Source organism: Musca autumnalis, unplaced genomic scaffold (genome assembly GCF_047663935.1).
Source record: "Musca autumnalis isolate F117 unplaced genomic scaffold, ASM4766393v1 scaffold_3, whole genome shotgun sequence".
Classification (NCBI taxonomy): domain Eukaryota; kingdom Metazoa; phylum Arthropoda; class Insecta; order Diptera; family Muscidae; genus Musca; species Musca autumnalis.
Genome location: NW_027411866.1, coordinates 63065293 through 63082883, shown reverse-complemented (window position 1 = coordinate 63082883; position 17591 = coordinate 63065293). Strand labels below are relative to the sequence as shown.

Sequence of the window (17591 nt, the reverse complement as noted above, 5' to 3'; positions counted from 1 at the left end):
GTTTATAGCGCCCACAAATTTTACGCTTGATGTGTGATACCATGAAATAAGCGGCCTAGTGAAGAAATAAGCATGATTTAAAATCTAGTGTCGTACCTTTATCTCAATATGTCAAAAATGGCGTATGGAACACTTAAGCGTGACACCGACGATAGGACATGACAAAGCGTTAAGCTAAAAACACATACAACGTTTGAGTAAAGTTTTGCGTTGGGCGTTGATGTAACTTATTATCTTGAGTTCCGCAAAGTTTGTAAGTACCTACATACATACGTACATTAATATGCACATTGTTCCATCGAGGAACAACAATTGAAGAAAGGGTTGCTCCTGATTGGGTCCACTTCCATTCCTGTTGCCATCCTATGATTCTGAACGGCTTCCCATATCTGAAAAATATTGGCCAACTTCAACTCCGCCTCCAACTTACGCCAAACTCGATTGAGGTCTTCCTTGCTTCATTAAAACACGGATGAACATGTACAGTTGCCAAAAGAATTTCAAATTGTTTTTTATTTGTATCTTTCAACGTAAAATACAAATAATTGCAATTAATTACACTGTGCCACAAATTGGAACTCAAGGTCTGTGCGGTGGAAAATTCCTTTAGGAGATGAAAGCCCTTAGTGAGTATATTAAGAACCCAAAAGGAAATTTTCCCCATAGGTCAAGTTTCCGAGATATCGCGCGATGAATTTTTTGAATTTTCGCATATGATGCTTGAGAAAATAGCTTTATATCTCTGTTTGCCGTTATTGTAGCTTCGTTTTGAGATTACATGTCTTCAGTCAAATCGAATGGCGAATCTTTTTGTAGAACATTTCATTCTTCTAACTCAATTCCTTTCATGTCCTTTTCGTCCTTTCTTTCTTGAACCGTAGTAAAAGTACCACAAGATGAGATTTTACAGCATCCAAATATTCCACAAAAATGTTGCTCAGGTCAGAAGTTTGACCTATGGCATAGCTGTCCTTCCGGGTTCATAATATTAACTTCATCGACTTTCATCGGCAAAAAGAATATTTCACCCACCAAGCTTTTATCTTCATATTTACGCGCAGTGATATTTTTCCTTAAAAACGGTTCAAGAATACGGGTTTTTTTGTTTTAGCACCGAACTCAGGTAAGATGCTGTCAAAAAATTTATTTTCCCTGATTGGCAATTTTATTAGCTTTCTAATGGTATACATATAAACTTAATCGGTTACTTAAAATTGGTACAAAATCCGGGTTTTATATCGCTATTTCCGGTTCAAAATATTAGATAACCGGATCTATTTTCCAAGAAAATTTGTCATTAACGTGTTCAGCATATCGGGAGCTATATATGGTAAATATTTCAGATACATCCCAGATGTCAATATAAGCGATTATCAATGGGTATGTCTACCTACCAATACATAACAAATAACGAATATACAGAAAAACAAAACATAGGTTTTTTCTGAACAAAAACCGGGTAAATGTCAAAACGGGCATGGAACACGTGACAATATCGATTAGTTGTCAATGAGAACCGTACCTAAAATTCTCTGAGCAACATTTTTGTGGAATATTTGGATGCTGTAAAATCTCATCTTGTGGTACTTTTACTACGGTTCAAGAAAGAAAGGACGAAAAGGACATGAAAGGAATTGAATTAGAAGAATGAAATTTTCTACAAAAAGATTCGCCATTCGATTTGACTGAAGACATGTAATCTCAAAACGAAGCTACAATAACGGCAAACAGAGATATAAAGGTATTTTCTCAAGCATCATAGGCGAAAATTCAAAAAATTCATCGCGCGATATCGCAGAAACTTGACCTATGGGGAAAATTTCCTTTTGGGTACTTAATATACTCACTAAGGGCTTTCATCTCCAAAAGGAATTTTCCACCGCACAGAAACCTTGTTGCACAGTGTTATCATTAAAAATGCAAAATATACGTTTTCGTCCATTTTTCTATAAAAAAATGTCCATATTTACCTTTTTTTGTGCAACTCACCTTAATTTCTGTAGTGAGAGAAAATTGCCGCACATTCTCACTTTTTTGACATTTATGATAGCCCAAAAGACCCTTTAATGGACTCGCATGAGGGTTAAGTTTTTTCATAAAAATACACTTTATACCTAAAATGCAAGGATTTCAAGGAATCTGATGTCGAATATTTCAAAACCTGTAGAAATGGGCGGAACTTGCCACGCCTATTTAGGTTACTTCCCGACGTAAACTTTCAAAACGCCGATACACGTGTCTTCTTTTTTCGGTCTTCTTTTATAATCTGTGCAGGGTTTCTTGTAATTTTAAGAAAACTTCAATTTTGTTGTACAGTGTAATAAACTACCGTACTTGGACGCAGTCATTATTCGGCAAGGCAATAATGTTAAGTTAGATTGGTACCAAAAGCATCTGGACGATTGATCAATATTCACTCCAAACACCCACGACGTTCAAAAATAGACACAGCTACAAACTTCATCAACAGAATATTTAGTACAAGTGAACCGCAAATGAGCTGAAAATACTGCAAATACCGGTCAAAAATGAATTTCCGCAAAAACAATCAATGATTTAATCAAACGAAGCATAAAAATAAAAAGAAAGATACAGAAGAGAAAGCATACAAACCTGTAACGTACGTCCCTGAACGGCTCTGCAAATCAAATACATACAATATACAAAATTATTAATTAGCTTTAAAAACTAATAACAATGTTAAGACTATGTTCAGTAATACAAAAATAAATAGGTGCAATTTAGTATATAGGATAAGATTTAATGAGGATGAAACCAACATATGGCAGAAGGTATCTGTTGGAACGACTAAAAACAAACTAAATACAAGACTTTCTGGACACAAGTCCAATCAAAAACAAGACAATCCTGTAGAATAGAACACAGCATTCAGAGTGCATTGTATATTAACTGGACATAAACCTAATTTGAAAGACATGGAGATACTATCAACCAAAAAAAGATATAAAATACGTTTATCAATCTACCGCTTTTATATGTCGTTTGCGAAGTAAAACTATGGGGTCGATTATGCATTGCCACTAAACTCGAGTTGCGTTGTCAATTGTTAGCACAACTGAGATGAAATGTTGTATTATTGATGTCAACCCAACTGGGTTGTCGATAAACGTGTTATCGATCAGTGTTTCTTCAAACTTGTGAACTCTATCTGCGAATCTGCACCTGGAATGTTCGCACTCTGTATAGAGAAGGTGCAGTTTACGCCTTGGCAGATGTACTTGAGAAGTACAAGGCCGACATTACTGCCATACAGGAAATACGATGGAATGGGATGGGGAAAGGCGTCACAACAACACCTAAAGGTGACGCACTGTATTATAGCTGCCATGACATAAAGCATGAGTTTGGTTGCGGATTTGTAGTTGGTCGGAGGTTAAAACACCTGGTCTCCAGCTTCACACCAGTGAATGAAAGACTTGTTACAATTCGAATAAAAGCAAAATTCTTCAACATCAGCATTATTTGCGCTCATGCTCCCAAGGACGAAATGAGCAAAGATATATTTTATGAGCGCTTAGAAGAAACATATGACCGTTGTCCTGCCCATGACATTAAAATTATTCTAGGCGATTTAAATGCCAAAATTTGGAAAGGAAAATATCTTTGGCCCAACAGTCGGAAAATTCAGTCTCCACAGTGAAACATATGACAATGGTATGAGGCTGATAGACTTTGCAGCACCAGACTTTAACATCTCGACATCCATAAGGGCACCTGGCTGTCTCCAGATCAGAAAACAAGAAATCAAATTGATCACGTTGTGATAGATGGAAGACATTCATCGAGCGTGTTTGAAGTGCGTTCGTTCCGAGGAGCAAACATAGACTTGGACCACTACCTTGTGGTACGAACAGACCCAACATGAAAGTTAGACATTCATAAGAAGCAATCACAACAGATAGCCACAGCATATTCCACTCAACTAGCCCAATTGCTTAATCAAAGCACTCCTCATGCCGATAACATATCAGCGCAATGGCAAAGTATTGCCCACTCCATGCAAACAGCCGCAAAATCCATACTTGGATACAAGAGACCTCCTCAAGGATTCCATGGTATGTCGGGAGTGTCGTGCTGCTACCGAAGAGAAAAATGCGGCATATAGGGCTACTTTACAATCCGTAGCAACGCGTAGCGCACGAGAGAGATATCGGGAGAAAAGGAGAGAGGAGAAACGTCTTTTCCGCAGGAAAAAGAGAGAGATGGAAAAGCGGGAGTGTGAAAAAATCGAGATGTACAGTAACCAGAATGAAGTCCGAAAATTTTACCAAAGAGTCAAGCATCAAACTGATGGCTTTGGTACAGGCACATCCTCCTGTAGAGACCAGCAAGGTAATTTGGTAACTGATACAGATAGTGTGCTCAAGATATGGAAAGAACATTTTTCAATACTCTTGATATCCAATAGCAGCGAAGACGACGAAGATACCACAGACCCAATCCTAGAAGATGGTATTGAATGTATACCGCCCAGCCAAGATGAGGTAAAGACAGCAATAAATCGGCTGAAGAATAATAAGGCAGCAGGAGCCGGTGGCTTAACAGCCGAGCTGTTCAAAACCGGAGGCGATACGCTGATAAGGTGTATTCATCAGCTAGTTAGCACCATCTGGCAGGAAGAACGAGTACCCGACGTTTGGAACCTGAGTATCCTGTGCCTCCGAAGGGAGATAAGACTGTATGCTCTAACTATAGGGGCATAAGTCTACTCCCTATTGCCTACAAGAGCCTATGGTCAACGAGATAATTGGACCATACCAATGCGGCTTTAGACCTGGCAAGTCCACCATTGACCAGATATTTACCCTGCGGCACATCCTGGAGGAGACCCAAGAGATGCAGATCGACATCTACCACCTTTTTGTCGATTATAAAGCAGCCTTCAACAGCCCGCTGCGTTCAAAGGTATTCCAAGCAATGTCTGGGGGTTACTCTGTATTGCGATGCGAAAGCACATGCGATGCGAAAGCACATGCGATGCGAAAGTTAAATGCGTTAAGAGTATAATTTGGTGCTCTGTATCATAAACGCAAACGCTTTCGTAAAATAAATCGAAAGTATGGCAAAGCTGGATGCACAATGTAAACAATAACGAAGAATGAGAAAAAGAAATGTCAAAAAATTGTAAATAAAAATATTTTAAAAAAAATTTTGTTCGGTACGTGCGTTTTTAAAACCTGATAATCGTTTATAACAAAAAAAAAGTATGGATTCGGTGGCGGAACGGATTACAAGGTGAAAAAATGTTCGTCTCTATAAAGATGCGGTTATGTACATTTAGACAAAACCAAAATTTGAAAATTTTCATTTTAATTGTTCGTTTATAGCAACAAATTATGTATGTAAAAGCTATACGGTTTCTTGTGCAAATCTTTTGCTATTGTTCCTCAAAACAATATTCCATTTAACTATACAAAGTTTTTTTACGATTTATAAAAAATACAGTGAAAAATAAGCATTGTCTACTATGTACTTTGGGTGACAAATAAAGAATTTGGAACAAGTTTCGTTTAGAAGCACCTCTCGGGGTCTGAAATTTTTACCATAGTTAGCCCTTGGCATCCTGATTATAACGATATTTAATTTTCCAGAGCTAAGTCGATACTTCCCGAGATATGGGTCTTAACTTTTTTACTTGTATCACCATTATTACTTAAACCTATGAAATATGAGACTCGAGGAAATAATTAATAATTGTAATTTGATTTTTTAATAATAATTGATAAAATTTATTTTTACGTCAACATTTTAACAACATTTCCCTAAAAGGATAAACAATTCTGATATAAATACAAGCATTTAATTGTGCTAACTTACATGATTCGTTTCCTTTGTGTTTGATATTTTGTTAACGCAAGATATTTGCGCTTATCGCACGAGTTTGACATACGCTTTCGTATTACAGAGTGCGTTGATACCAGATTTGCGTAAATTAGATGCGAAAAGAGATGCGAAAACGCATTAGAGAGTACCAGTTACTTGATTCGGTACAATTTTTCTTCCGCATCGCAATACAGAGTAACCCCCCTGAATTTGGTATCCCCGCAAAGCTCATCCGGCTTTATAAAATGGCTTTAACTGACACGAGGTCCTCAGTTAAAATAGGAAAGAACCTCTCCGAAGAGTTCTGTACCAAAAGAGGTTTCAGTCAAGGAGACAGCCTTTCGTGTGATCTTTTCAACAGCCTGCTGGAAAAGGTTATTCGAGAGGCAAACGTCAAAAGAAGTGGCACAATCTACACCAATAGCCACATGTTACTTGCTTATGCTGATGATATAGACATCATTGGTACCTTTATGAAGGCCGAATGAGAATCTGCTAAAGTGGGTCTGGCGGTAAACGGTGAAAAGACCAAGTTAATGGTGTCGACGCGCAATGCGCCCATTGAGCTCGGACCAACTGTGGAAGTTGGTTCCTATAATTTAGAGGTAGTAAAAGACTTCGTCTACCTCGGCACCTCCGTAAACACAACAAACGACATCAGTTGTGAAATAAAAAGAAGAATAGTATTGGCCAACAGATGCTACTTTGGTTTAAGTAAGCAGTTTAAAAACCAAGGGGTCGATTATGCATTGCCACTAAACTTGAGTTGCGTTGTGGAAACGTTAAAGGATGACTTGAAAGTAAGTTACAGATCAACAGCAAAAATTCCATGATAATGATTACAACAATTGCATTGCTCAACCTATATTCTCGAACGTATTGAAGGAAGTTGTCCACTTGATAGAGGACAAATTGTGCCAAAATTGGATCGTTTCGAAATTGTCGGAAGAGGAAAAAAGACAAAACAAAAATCATTTTTATTCAAAAACGAAATTGCCTGGTGTTGTCGGCTGTATAGATGGAACCCATGTACACATTGGATTTGCACTCAATTTACCAATTAATATTCCAAACTGTTGTTTTATTTTTATTTTCACCATAATTTTGATTCAAAAAATTAATTAATCATGCAAATAATCAACAATTGTTAAGGAAATGTTATTTTCCTTTCAATTTAACTCTTGTTTTTTCGAAAATATTCACTGCTACTGAAAATAACTGGTTCCTGAAAAATAGCCGGTTCGTCAACTGAGATTCACAACTTCAGTTGAAGGTTGCCATACATAAAGAAATTTTGACAACTGACAACTCCACTCAACGATAAGTGCTATCGATAATCGACCCCAAAGCTACATCTCGTCAAACAAAAATAACGCTCTACAAAACACTGATACTACCCGTGCTGATGTATGGCTCCGAAGCCTGGGTACTTCCACAAGCAGACATGGCAGTGCTTGGTGTGCTTGAGAGAAAAATTCTTCGAAAGATCTACGGACCAATCTGCGTTGTTGGTGAATATCAACGTCGCATGAACCACGTGCTGTGTCTGCTATACAACGACATCAACCACCCTTATTACGGTTGGCGTTGTCGTATCCAAAATTGCAAACTGTGGTGTCGTAACGTCTAATTTGTATTATGTATGTATTTGTACAAAAAAGCAAACTAACCCTACAGTTACAGTTTTTACAATCAAAATAAGTGTTCGGCGTAGACGTTTTTGTGGTCGTTGGCGTTGTCGTAGGGATATTTTTAGGTACCACGTAACATTTACGACAAAGACAATTTTTTTCTCATACAAAATAAAAAATATTTTTTTTAATTGTAAAACAATTCGTTTAAAATCATCTCTTGAGCAAAAACTAAGAAATTTGCGTTGCATGAATCGTTATATGAGGACTCTAACAGATTTTCAATAGAAAGTTTGTCATCTGATCAAAATACGAAATATATCTTTGTTTATCTTAAAAGTAGTAAAGTTTGTATTTATTATAGTTATTTGCCAATGTATTTTTATAATCATTGCCAAAAATCTTTTGAAATTTATTTGTTTCTATTTTTATATGATGTCGTTTACAAAATCGGTCACGACTCTTTCCTCGTATTTCAACGCCAAACGTAATACCCATTTCTCGTATTACGCCATACGTAATAGCGATTTGTCGTATCAAAAAAAAAGTTATATTTAAAACGAGAAATCCGTTCTGGGAATTACGAATGTATTTCTTTCGATTTTTTAAGGATATAACATGCTATAAAAGTCAAAAATTGTCCTTGTATATAATTTTTCATCACATAAAAAATGTAACTTACGACTACGCCTACGACAACGTCTACGTCACTTAAACGTCTATGACTACGCCAACCGTAATAAAGGTGAATATAGTTTAACGTATCGAGATGCAGCGATTGCGTTGGCTTGGCCATATCATAAGAATGAGCGAAGATGTACCCGCTAAAAAGGCGTATAAATACGGACCGCTTGGCGGTGCACGCAGAATTGGCAGGCCAAGGAATAGATGGCGCAAACAAGTTAAGGAAGAGATGAAAAGGCGCGGTATTCCAGAGTGCGAAGCATCAAATAGAGAGAAATGGAGATATTTTCTTAGTTCGGCCTATAGAACAAATGTTCTGTAATGGCCCAGCAAAGTAAGTATGAACTCTACATTAATCCAAAATGCACAATTCGCCAAAAAAGAACTATTTTAAAATGATATGTTCAGTGGAATTAGTTTTAGATGATGAAGAAAATGTACAGGACATGACATCTATTAGATGAAATTTGAGGGACAAGTCAAATCCATTGGAATTGCCATCTGCACTGTAAGTTGAAGCTCATGCTGGAAACATCTGTATAATCAGTAAATTATTTTAGGTTTAGGGCGTATTTTCGATTGAAAGGGGTGCCGTAGTTTACATTGTGGAAACGTTAAAGGATGACTTCAAAGTAAGTTACAGGTCTGTTCCACTTTATTTTAAGCGGTGAGTAAGAAAATTATAAAAAAACGATTTATTTATAATTTCGATTTAAATATTATTTACTATTATTTTTTAGGTTGGGATTCTTTCGGACGGTGGAGAAAGTTGAAGGAGAACGCTTTGATTTCGGCGGTAAGTTTACGACAACTAAAGTTTTATTTCATATTTCATTTCTAATTCTATTTTCTTTCTTTACAGTTACTTCATTATCTTACATACTATTTCAATACTAATTATTACAACTACGGAATTCATTAAATCAAGCTACGTTAACATAAAGTAAAATTCAAATTAAAAAAGTGTAAAAAAAAGAAATAAATAAAAATAAAAAAGGAAATTAAAAATAAAACAAAAATAGATTTATTATGCTCCAACATTCTGGCCCCATTGAAGGACCGCAGGTCTTCAATCTACTGGCAATGGAGCAAGTTTGGCTATGGGCCGCTTATATATGCCGGTCTTTGTCTCCACCTCCGCCACCCTGACTCTTCCGTCTGGACCCTCTGTGGCGCTGACGATTCTGCCGGTGAGCCACTCCTGAGGCGGCAGATTGTCTTCGTGAATGAGGACTAGTTGACCGACCTCGAGATTGGGTTGACCTATGCGCCACTTCGCCTTGCCCTGCAGCTCTAGGATATAATCCTTGGACCAGGCCCGCCAGAACCTCTGCTTGAGAGCGCAAAGCATCTGCCAACGCTTGGAGAACCTCACCTTGCTGTCGTTGTCTTCTTCGGCGTATTCTGGCGGCAGCGAACGCAGACCCGCTCCGATCAGAAGATGCCCGGGTGTCAGAGCTTCTCCGTCGTTTGGGTCTGGAGACAGCGGTGCTATGGGGCGACTGTTTAGCACCGCCTCTACTTCTGCGAGCATCGTCACCATCTCTTCTTGCGTCAGCAGCACTTTGCCGACAACTCGCAGAAGTAGGAACTTCGCCTGTTTTACGGCTGCTTCCCACAGGCCCCCGAAATGAGGAGCCCTCGGAGGAATGAATTTGAATTGCACGCTGCACGAGGCAGCGTATTCCCCCACGGCTTTGTGGCTTCCTAGGAACCTCTCCTGCAGTTCCCTCAGCTCTCTGCTGGCTCCCACGAAGTTCGTCGCGTTGTCGCACCATATCTTTTTGGGGAGACCACGCCTTGCGGCAAACCTTTTAAAAGAAAGAATAAAAGCATCAGAAGATAAATCAGATACTAATTCTAGGTGAACCGCTTTAGACGTAAAACAAACGAACACGGCAATATACATTTTGGTTGGTGGTCGTCCGCGTATTTTCAATGTAATATCCACGGGACCACAAAAGTCTACGCCTACTATTAAGAAAGGACGTAAACCTCTCACTCTATCAGTGGGTAGATTTCCCATTATTTGGGTCATCAGCTTTGGCTTATACCTGTAGCAATGAATACAATTCCGAACTATTCTGTTACATTCTTCTCGGGCATTTATTAGCCAAATTCGTTCACGGGACAAAGCTACTAGGGCCTTTGTACCAGCGTGACAATTTTTGAAATGTAAATCTCTCAAATATATCGAAACAAAATGATGCTTTTTTGGGAGTAACAGGGGAAACTTCGTATTATGTGGTAAATTTGCATTAAGCAACCTTCCACCTACTCTAAAGAGAGAGAATGTTCTTTTACACTCAGAGAAATCATGTATAAATGGCGTCAATTTTTGAAGATTTGATTTTAGGCAGATTGATTTCTTTATTTTAGAAATATCCTCTGAAAAACTGGACTTTTGAACTACTTCGACAAATTTCAGGAAAGACCAATTCAACTCTTGAGCTGTAAGACAGATAGAATTTGGAATCTTTCGCTTCTTAACTCTATCAACGAATCGAAAGATATATGAGACCACTCTAAGAAGCTTTTTATAAGATGAGTGATCATTTATTAATTTTAGAAGAATGCTCTCAGAACATTCCTTATCTGTCTTACTATCTGACGCCAATAAAACTTTGGATTTTCTTACTTCCAATGATTTTTCTTCCTCAGTCAATTCAAAGTGTTTATTGACTGGCCATTTAGACATATCGTCTAATAGAAATTTAGGTCCTTCGAACCATATTGAAGACTTAAGTTCTTCAACACTGCATCCTCTCGACACTATGTCGGCTGGATTTTGTTTGGTGGGCACATGGCGCCAAATCCCGCTCTCTGACCACTCTTGAATTTCTGCGACTCTATTCGAGACGAAAGTGGCCAGAGTCGAAGGATGGGTTTTTAACCAATACAGTACAATTTCTGAATCGGACCAAAAGTATATATTTTCGACTTCAAAGTTCATCATTGGGTTAATTCGTAACCACATATTCGCCATTAAATGTGCTGTTGATAGCTCCAACCTCGGAAGAGACATTGTTTTGAGCGGTGCTACTTTAGATTTGGCCGTCAAAAGTCGACAAGAAACTCCATTGGAGTCCAAAGCACGCACATAAAAACAGCAGCCATAGGCTCGCATCGAAGCGTCTGAGAATCCGTGAATTTGGATCCTCGAGGAAGTGGTCGTGTTTACGAATCTTGGGATTTGAATCGTATCTAACTTTGAAAGGTTAAATTTGAAGTCTTCCCATGCTGAATTCAAACGCATAGGAATCGATTCATCCCAGTCTAATTTATTTATCCAAAGTTCTTGCAAGAGCATTTTGGATTTGGTTATTATAGGGCACAAGAGACCGAGGGGATCGAATAATCTTGACGAAATGGACAAAATGTGTCTTTTTGTAGCCTTCATATCTTGAAAGCCTCCCTCAATATAAAATTTGAACACATCATTTCTTGGAGCCCAATGTATTCCTAAAGCTCTTGCAGTTTCTGAATCTGAGTGCAATAATTTTTCACTGCAACTTGTCTCATTAAAGTCAGGATGATTTGAGAACCATTTGGTCAGTTTGAACCCTGCAGAACTAAGAATGTTAGTCACTTGGTCACGAATTGTGATCAGACTACTCAAATCAGCAGCACCAGTCAATAAATCATCCACATAAAAATCGTTGCGAATAACTTTAGCCCCAATTGGCAAAGTCTCTTTGGACAAATCGCTTAAATGGCTAAGACAACGTATTGCCAGAAATGGCGCAGAAGATGTGCCATAAGTGACCGTCTTCAATTTGAAAATTTGTAACGGATCACTATCGTTTTGTCTCCAAAGGATTAAGTGAAAATCTCTATCTTTCTCGTCAAGTAAAACTTGACGGTACATTTTCTCAATGTCTGCAGTAATTACATATTTATGTAGACGGAAACGAAGCAGAGTGGAGTACAACTCTTCTTGAATAGTTGGACCAACCATCAAGAGATCGTTGAGCGAAACATGTGAAGATGTCTTGCTCGAAGCATCAAAAACGACGCGAAGTTTAGTAGTTGTACTTTGCGGTCGGAAAACACATTGATGAGGAATGAAATAATGTGGCGTATTAGGAATTTTATTATTTGTCATTTCCATGTGACCTAAGTCAAGAACTCTTTCATAAAGGAATTGTACATTTCTTTAGATGTGTCGTCATGAGAAAGTCTCCTTTCCAAAGAGAGAAACCGCCTTTTTGCAGTTTCAAATGACGAACCTAAACGTTTCACATCTTCCTTGAAAGGTAAAGACACTTGAAAGCGCCCTGACGGTAAACGTCGCACATATTTTTGGAAATGTTCCTCACATTTATTTTGCTCATCAGACCAAATCTTTAATGAATTATTTGGAATCTCTTCCAACTCCCAGAATTTTCTAACAATTGCATCAATCGTTTCACTATTCCCTATTGAACTATTTAAATGGCATATAGTAGAAGTGGACCCCTTTGACTCATCGTATTTTCCAGCTACGATCCAGCCAAGCGAAGTTTTTTGTAAAACTGGAAGACTCGGATTTGGTTTGATTTGGCCTACACAAAGAAGTTCGAAGAAAACTTCAGCACCAATTAACAAATCAACTCTCCGAGGTTCATTAAAACTAGGGTCAGCCAGTTCAATATTTTTAGGAATGTTCCAATCAGAAATTGATATCCTTTTATCGGGTTGAATATTTGTTATTGAACTCAATACCCAGAACTTAGACGAAAATTGGGTAGAATTGAGTCTCGACATTATAGACAGTTGGACACTATTCTTTGAGAAAGATGATAACTCAGAAATCCCAGTTAAATTTAATCTGCCACCTTCTCGTTTTACCTTAAGCCTCTGTACCAGGTCCTCAGTAATCAAATTAGGTTGAGAACCGGAATCTAGAAGAGCTCTAGCCAAAATGTATTTCCCAGAACTACTTCTTACCTGAACTAGTGCTGTGGCCAAAATTACGCCTTCACTCGACGCCGAATGGTTGACCGAAGCACTGGAAGTAGAGGGCTGCTCTTGATACAGATTTGAATTTAGATTATCAGAAGCATATCGATGCAGTAAGAAATGGTGTGCACCACTGCATACTCTACACTTCACTCCTGAATTGCATTTGGCCACCGTATGACCCTTCTTCAAACAATTAATGCAAGCAGGGACGGCTTTGATAAATTCAAATCTTTGGAGAACTGGTACAGCAGTAAAAGAAGTACAATTAGTTATATTATGCTGCAAAGATCTACAGAAGACACACTTTTCTGAAGATTGTTTCTGTTTGGAAACCGAAAGTGAAGTCTTGAAATTCCGTTTAGGCTGATTATCAAATTTGGGCTTGTTTAATTTGGGTCTTGAACCAGACGATTCCTCAGCAGAAATATGCTGGTATCTTTTATTTAATGCAGCCTCGCAATCAGACCATAATGGGAGCTTTTCAAAGTCAAGCTGTTCTTCCCATTTGGATTTAGTGATTGGGTCGACCTTTGACATAACTAAATGAATTAGAATGGCATTTGTAATCTTTTTGTCATCACCAATTGACAACAATGAATCATAAATGGCAGAAACTGTATCAATCATGCTTCTCAAAGCAGAAGCCGAAGGTTTGGTGATCTCCGGAAGATCAAAAAGTTTAGCAATATTGTCAAAAAATATTAAACAATCGTTATCATAAACCTTCTTTAAGCTGGCTAATGCTTTGGGGTAATTTTCTTCAGAAATCTGAAAAGCTTTGACTGTGCCAAGTGCTTCATCAGACAAGCATGAAATTAAATGGTTAAACTTCTCTATGTCTGTTAATGTCGGATCTGTGTGAACTAAGTTTTCGAAAAGACTTATGAAATTCTTGTATTCGGAATATTTTCCGCTGAATTTTGGTAACTTCATGTTTGGCAATCTAGATTGATGCGATTGAGCGCAAAAAGAAGTCTCAGGCATACTACTCCTCCTATTTTTGGATAAAATTCCTAAAAATAGGGACTTTGCCGTCACACATAAGTCTTCCAATTCACCACGATCGTCATTATCGGGATCTAGAATATCTAGTTCGGATTGCAAATGCATTGCCTCATCAATATATTTGTTCAAAATGTCTAATCGACATTCTAATTCAAATGTATTGAAGGAAATTTTCTTTTCTCTGAAAGAAGTTTTAATTCTTTCTATATTTTTAATTATTTTTTCCTGCTGTTGCTTTAAATTGGCTATTTCCGTATCAGGATTACTTTGGTGTTTCTTACCACCAGCCATTTTGATGTTAATCAATAAGTCTAAAGGATACTTAAGCAACAGGAAAACTCTACACACTTTTATATTTATTAGTGGTAGGTAATATTTTATAGTTTATTAAGAAATAAACTCTCGCTTTTAAATGGAAATATAAATTGTCAGCTGTTAAAATAGTATATTAATACTATCTCAATTAATTAATATTAGTTAAGTAATTGAAAACACAAAAATTTCAATAAATTAGAAATTTTGTAAAATTGCGTAGTCTAAAGCACCCTTAAGTATTTGTGTATGTCGATAACACCGTCGACACAATTGATCAAATTGAATAACCGAATGTGGGTACTCAATTACTCACAAAGTATGTGGCACTAATGAAGTTAAAATCAAAACAAAGAAATAATACGAATTTAGTGAAATTGCAACAAATTAAATTGTAAATTAAATAATTTGTCAAAAATAAACCAAAAATTAATGAAAAATTTTTATGATTAATTAACTTCACTCGCGTAATATTAATATCAATAGTTATCGCGGATTAGTGTGGTGCAACAACAAAAACCAAGTGGAATGGCTGACAAGCAAAGCGGAATAAGAAAAACAAACTTAATTTATAAACGATAATTAAGTTTGTGTTATTTTGCCGCGAATAAATATTACCAAAGTGGTTCACAAAATGTATATATTGAATAAATAAGCGTAAAGTGATAATTTGTGTGAAGTGTAACAAAATTACAGAAAAATTTGAGTAAATTACAAATTCTCTAAACCTGAACAATTTACAGGTTAGGATTCACACAAATTATTACAACGCTTTTACCTGTGAATCAGAATCACTCTCCTGATTATGTTTGCTCTTGCATAGACGGCAATCACAGAACCGGGGCATCTGGATGTATGGAACAATGGCAGCAACTGAAGGATCACCACAGGTAATTTTTAATTTAATGTTTTAAAAGAATTTTTACTGTTCTTCTTCTTATTTGCAGAAACTTTGCAAATTTGTTTTGTAATATTTTAACAAAACGACCGACACTTATATATCCCGGGTTTCGGCACCAAAATGTTCCACTTTATTTTAAGCGGTGAGTAAGAAAATTATAAAAAAACGATTTATTTATAATTTCGATTTAAATATTATTTACTATTATTTTTTAGGTTGGGATTCTTTCGGACGGTGGAGAAAGTTGAAGGAGAACGCTTTGATTTCGGCGGTAAGTTTACGACAACTAAAGTTTTATTTCATATTTCATTTCTAATTCTATTTTCTTTCTTTACAGTTACTTCATTATCTTACATACTATTTCAATACTAATTATTACAACTACGGAATTCATTAAATCAAGCTACGTTAACATAAAGTAAAATTCAAATTAAAAAAGTGTAAAAAAAGAAATAAATAAAAATAAAAAAGGAAATTAAAAATAAAACAAAAATAGATTTATTATGCTCCAACAAGGTCAACAGCAATACCCCCATTTTTAAAAGTGTGCGCTGCGTTGAGATTTTTTGCCTAGGGAAGTTTCCATGGCAATGATTACAACTGCATGGCTCAATCTATATTGTCGAACGTATTGAAGGAAGTTGTTCACTTGATAGAGGACAAATTGTGCCAAAATTTGATCGTTTCGAAATTGTCGGAGGAGGAAAAAAGACAAAACAAAAATCATTCAGGTATGTGATGAAAATCGATTTCGAGCTCAAAACGAGTCAAACACGACTGTAGGTGTGATGCATGTACATTTTCCGACATCGAATTGTTTTCGATATCGGTTTCATATTCCATTTTGTTCTATGGAAAAATTGATCAAAACGACGTGTGATGCAATCCGATAATCGTTTATTTTTCTCGTTTTGAAAACAGTCATATTTTTCTGGTCGATTTAAAAACGATGTAATAAATTTGGGTAGAAAAAGTTTGAAATGTAAAAAGGGGAATAAAAAGATAAATTAACATTTTATTTATTATGACCGTGTTGTTATTATTCTTGCTTTGATGTGTATATTTGTATACCGGGCTGTTTCGGTCAGATGTACATGAGATAAATAAAACTAATTTATTTCATTTTTACTCTAGGTTTCGTTGGTTTGATTCCAACTTCATCAGGAGTCTTTATTGAAAATCCTAAGACAAAACATTTATTTTAGTTCCAAATCATATTTCGAATTTCTTAGTTTAAAGTTTTACTTACAATTAGTTTCTCTTACATAGTCGTGGTATTATTCTTAATTATAAAAAACTGGACTTCACAACACAAATTTTTGTATAAATAAAAATAATAATCACAAACTTAAATAAAAAAAATAAAAATATTGCAGCAAAACCTTAAACTAAATCACAGAACGTCCTCTTCAAAATATTGCAAACGAGTATTGATATTTAGTATTATCCTTGTCTTCTTTTGTATTCATACATTCACACATTCTCTCTTGTATTCTTAGACTCTCAAGAGTATATCTCTTATTTTCGTTTTTCTCTCTATCAAGTATTTTTACATTTTTAAAATCTGCTACATGGCCCCACTGTTTAGTATGTTGGGATAAAGCTGTATTTTCTTTGCATTTCTTTATGTCGTTCTCATGTTCACTAAGTCTAACACTCAGCCTTCTCTTCGTCGTACCGACGTACACCTTATTGCACTTCTCCCCTTCTCTGCCAATGCATGGTATTTCATATACGACATTGCATTGTTGTAATTTGTCTGTTTTCGTTTTTCGGGAGAATACAGTGTGGAGTGGGTGATTTGACTTATAAGCTACTGATGTGTTGTTGTCGTTTATCATGGTTGCTAATATGTTGTTGTCTGTCAATCTGGGAATATATGGAACACTAATAAAATTTCGTTCATCGTCCAGATGTTTTTCTTCTGGTTTATTTTCTGGATTTGCAGTTCTCTGTTTTATTAGTTTGTTGATAATGTTTATTGGATAGTTGTTTTTTAATAGGATTTCTCTTATTTTGTTTGTGTTTTTAGTCATGTATTTTTCATCGCTTATATAAAAAACTTTCTTGATTAAGTTATTGGCTGTGTTTATTTTCATGTTCTTTGGTTGTGTAGAGTAATAATTTATCATTCGTCCGGATGCTGTGGGTTTTGTGTACCAATCAGTTATTATCTTCGTATCATCTCTTATTATTTTCATGTCCAAGTACGGTATTTGGTTATTCTCTTCCATTTCCACCGTGAATTTTATTTTATTGTGATATGTATC

At 36.4% G+C, this 17591-nt stretch overlaps 1 protein-coding gene and 1 long non-coding RNA gene across 3 annotated transcripts; both read left to right on the top strand.

Annotated features, from left to right (window-relative positions):
• The first annotated feature begins 7434 nt into the window (after nt 1-7434).
• On the top strand, nt 7435-8631 carry LOC141398563 (uncharacterized). The gene is made up of 3 exons (XR_012411662.1): nt 7435-7484; nt 8251-8493; nt 8568-8631. It is a non-coding gene; the product is annotated as an uncharacterized lncRNA (long non-coding RNA).
• Nucleotides 8632-14772: 6141 nt separating this feature from the next.
• Nucleotides 14773-15794, top strand: LOC141398099 (uncharacterized). Of its 2 annotated transcripts, none has more exons than XM_073975327.1 (5): nt 14773-15056; nt 15244-15310; nt 15368-15463; nt 15537-15592; nt 15659-15794. In XM_073975327.1, exons 2-5 carry the CDS (start codon nt 15276-15278, stop codon nt 15691-15693), a joined length of 222 nt encoding a protein of 73 aa, XP_073831428.1. In that variant the 5' UTR covers nt 14773-15056; nt 15244-15275; the 3' UTR covers nt 15694-15794. The 2 variants fall into 2 exon arrangements, with proteins under 2 accessions (XP_073831428.1, XP_073831426.1); XM_073975325.1 differs by having other exon boundaries at nt 15164-15310.
• The last annotated feature ends 1797 nt before the right edge of the window (nt 15795-17591 follow it).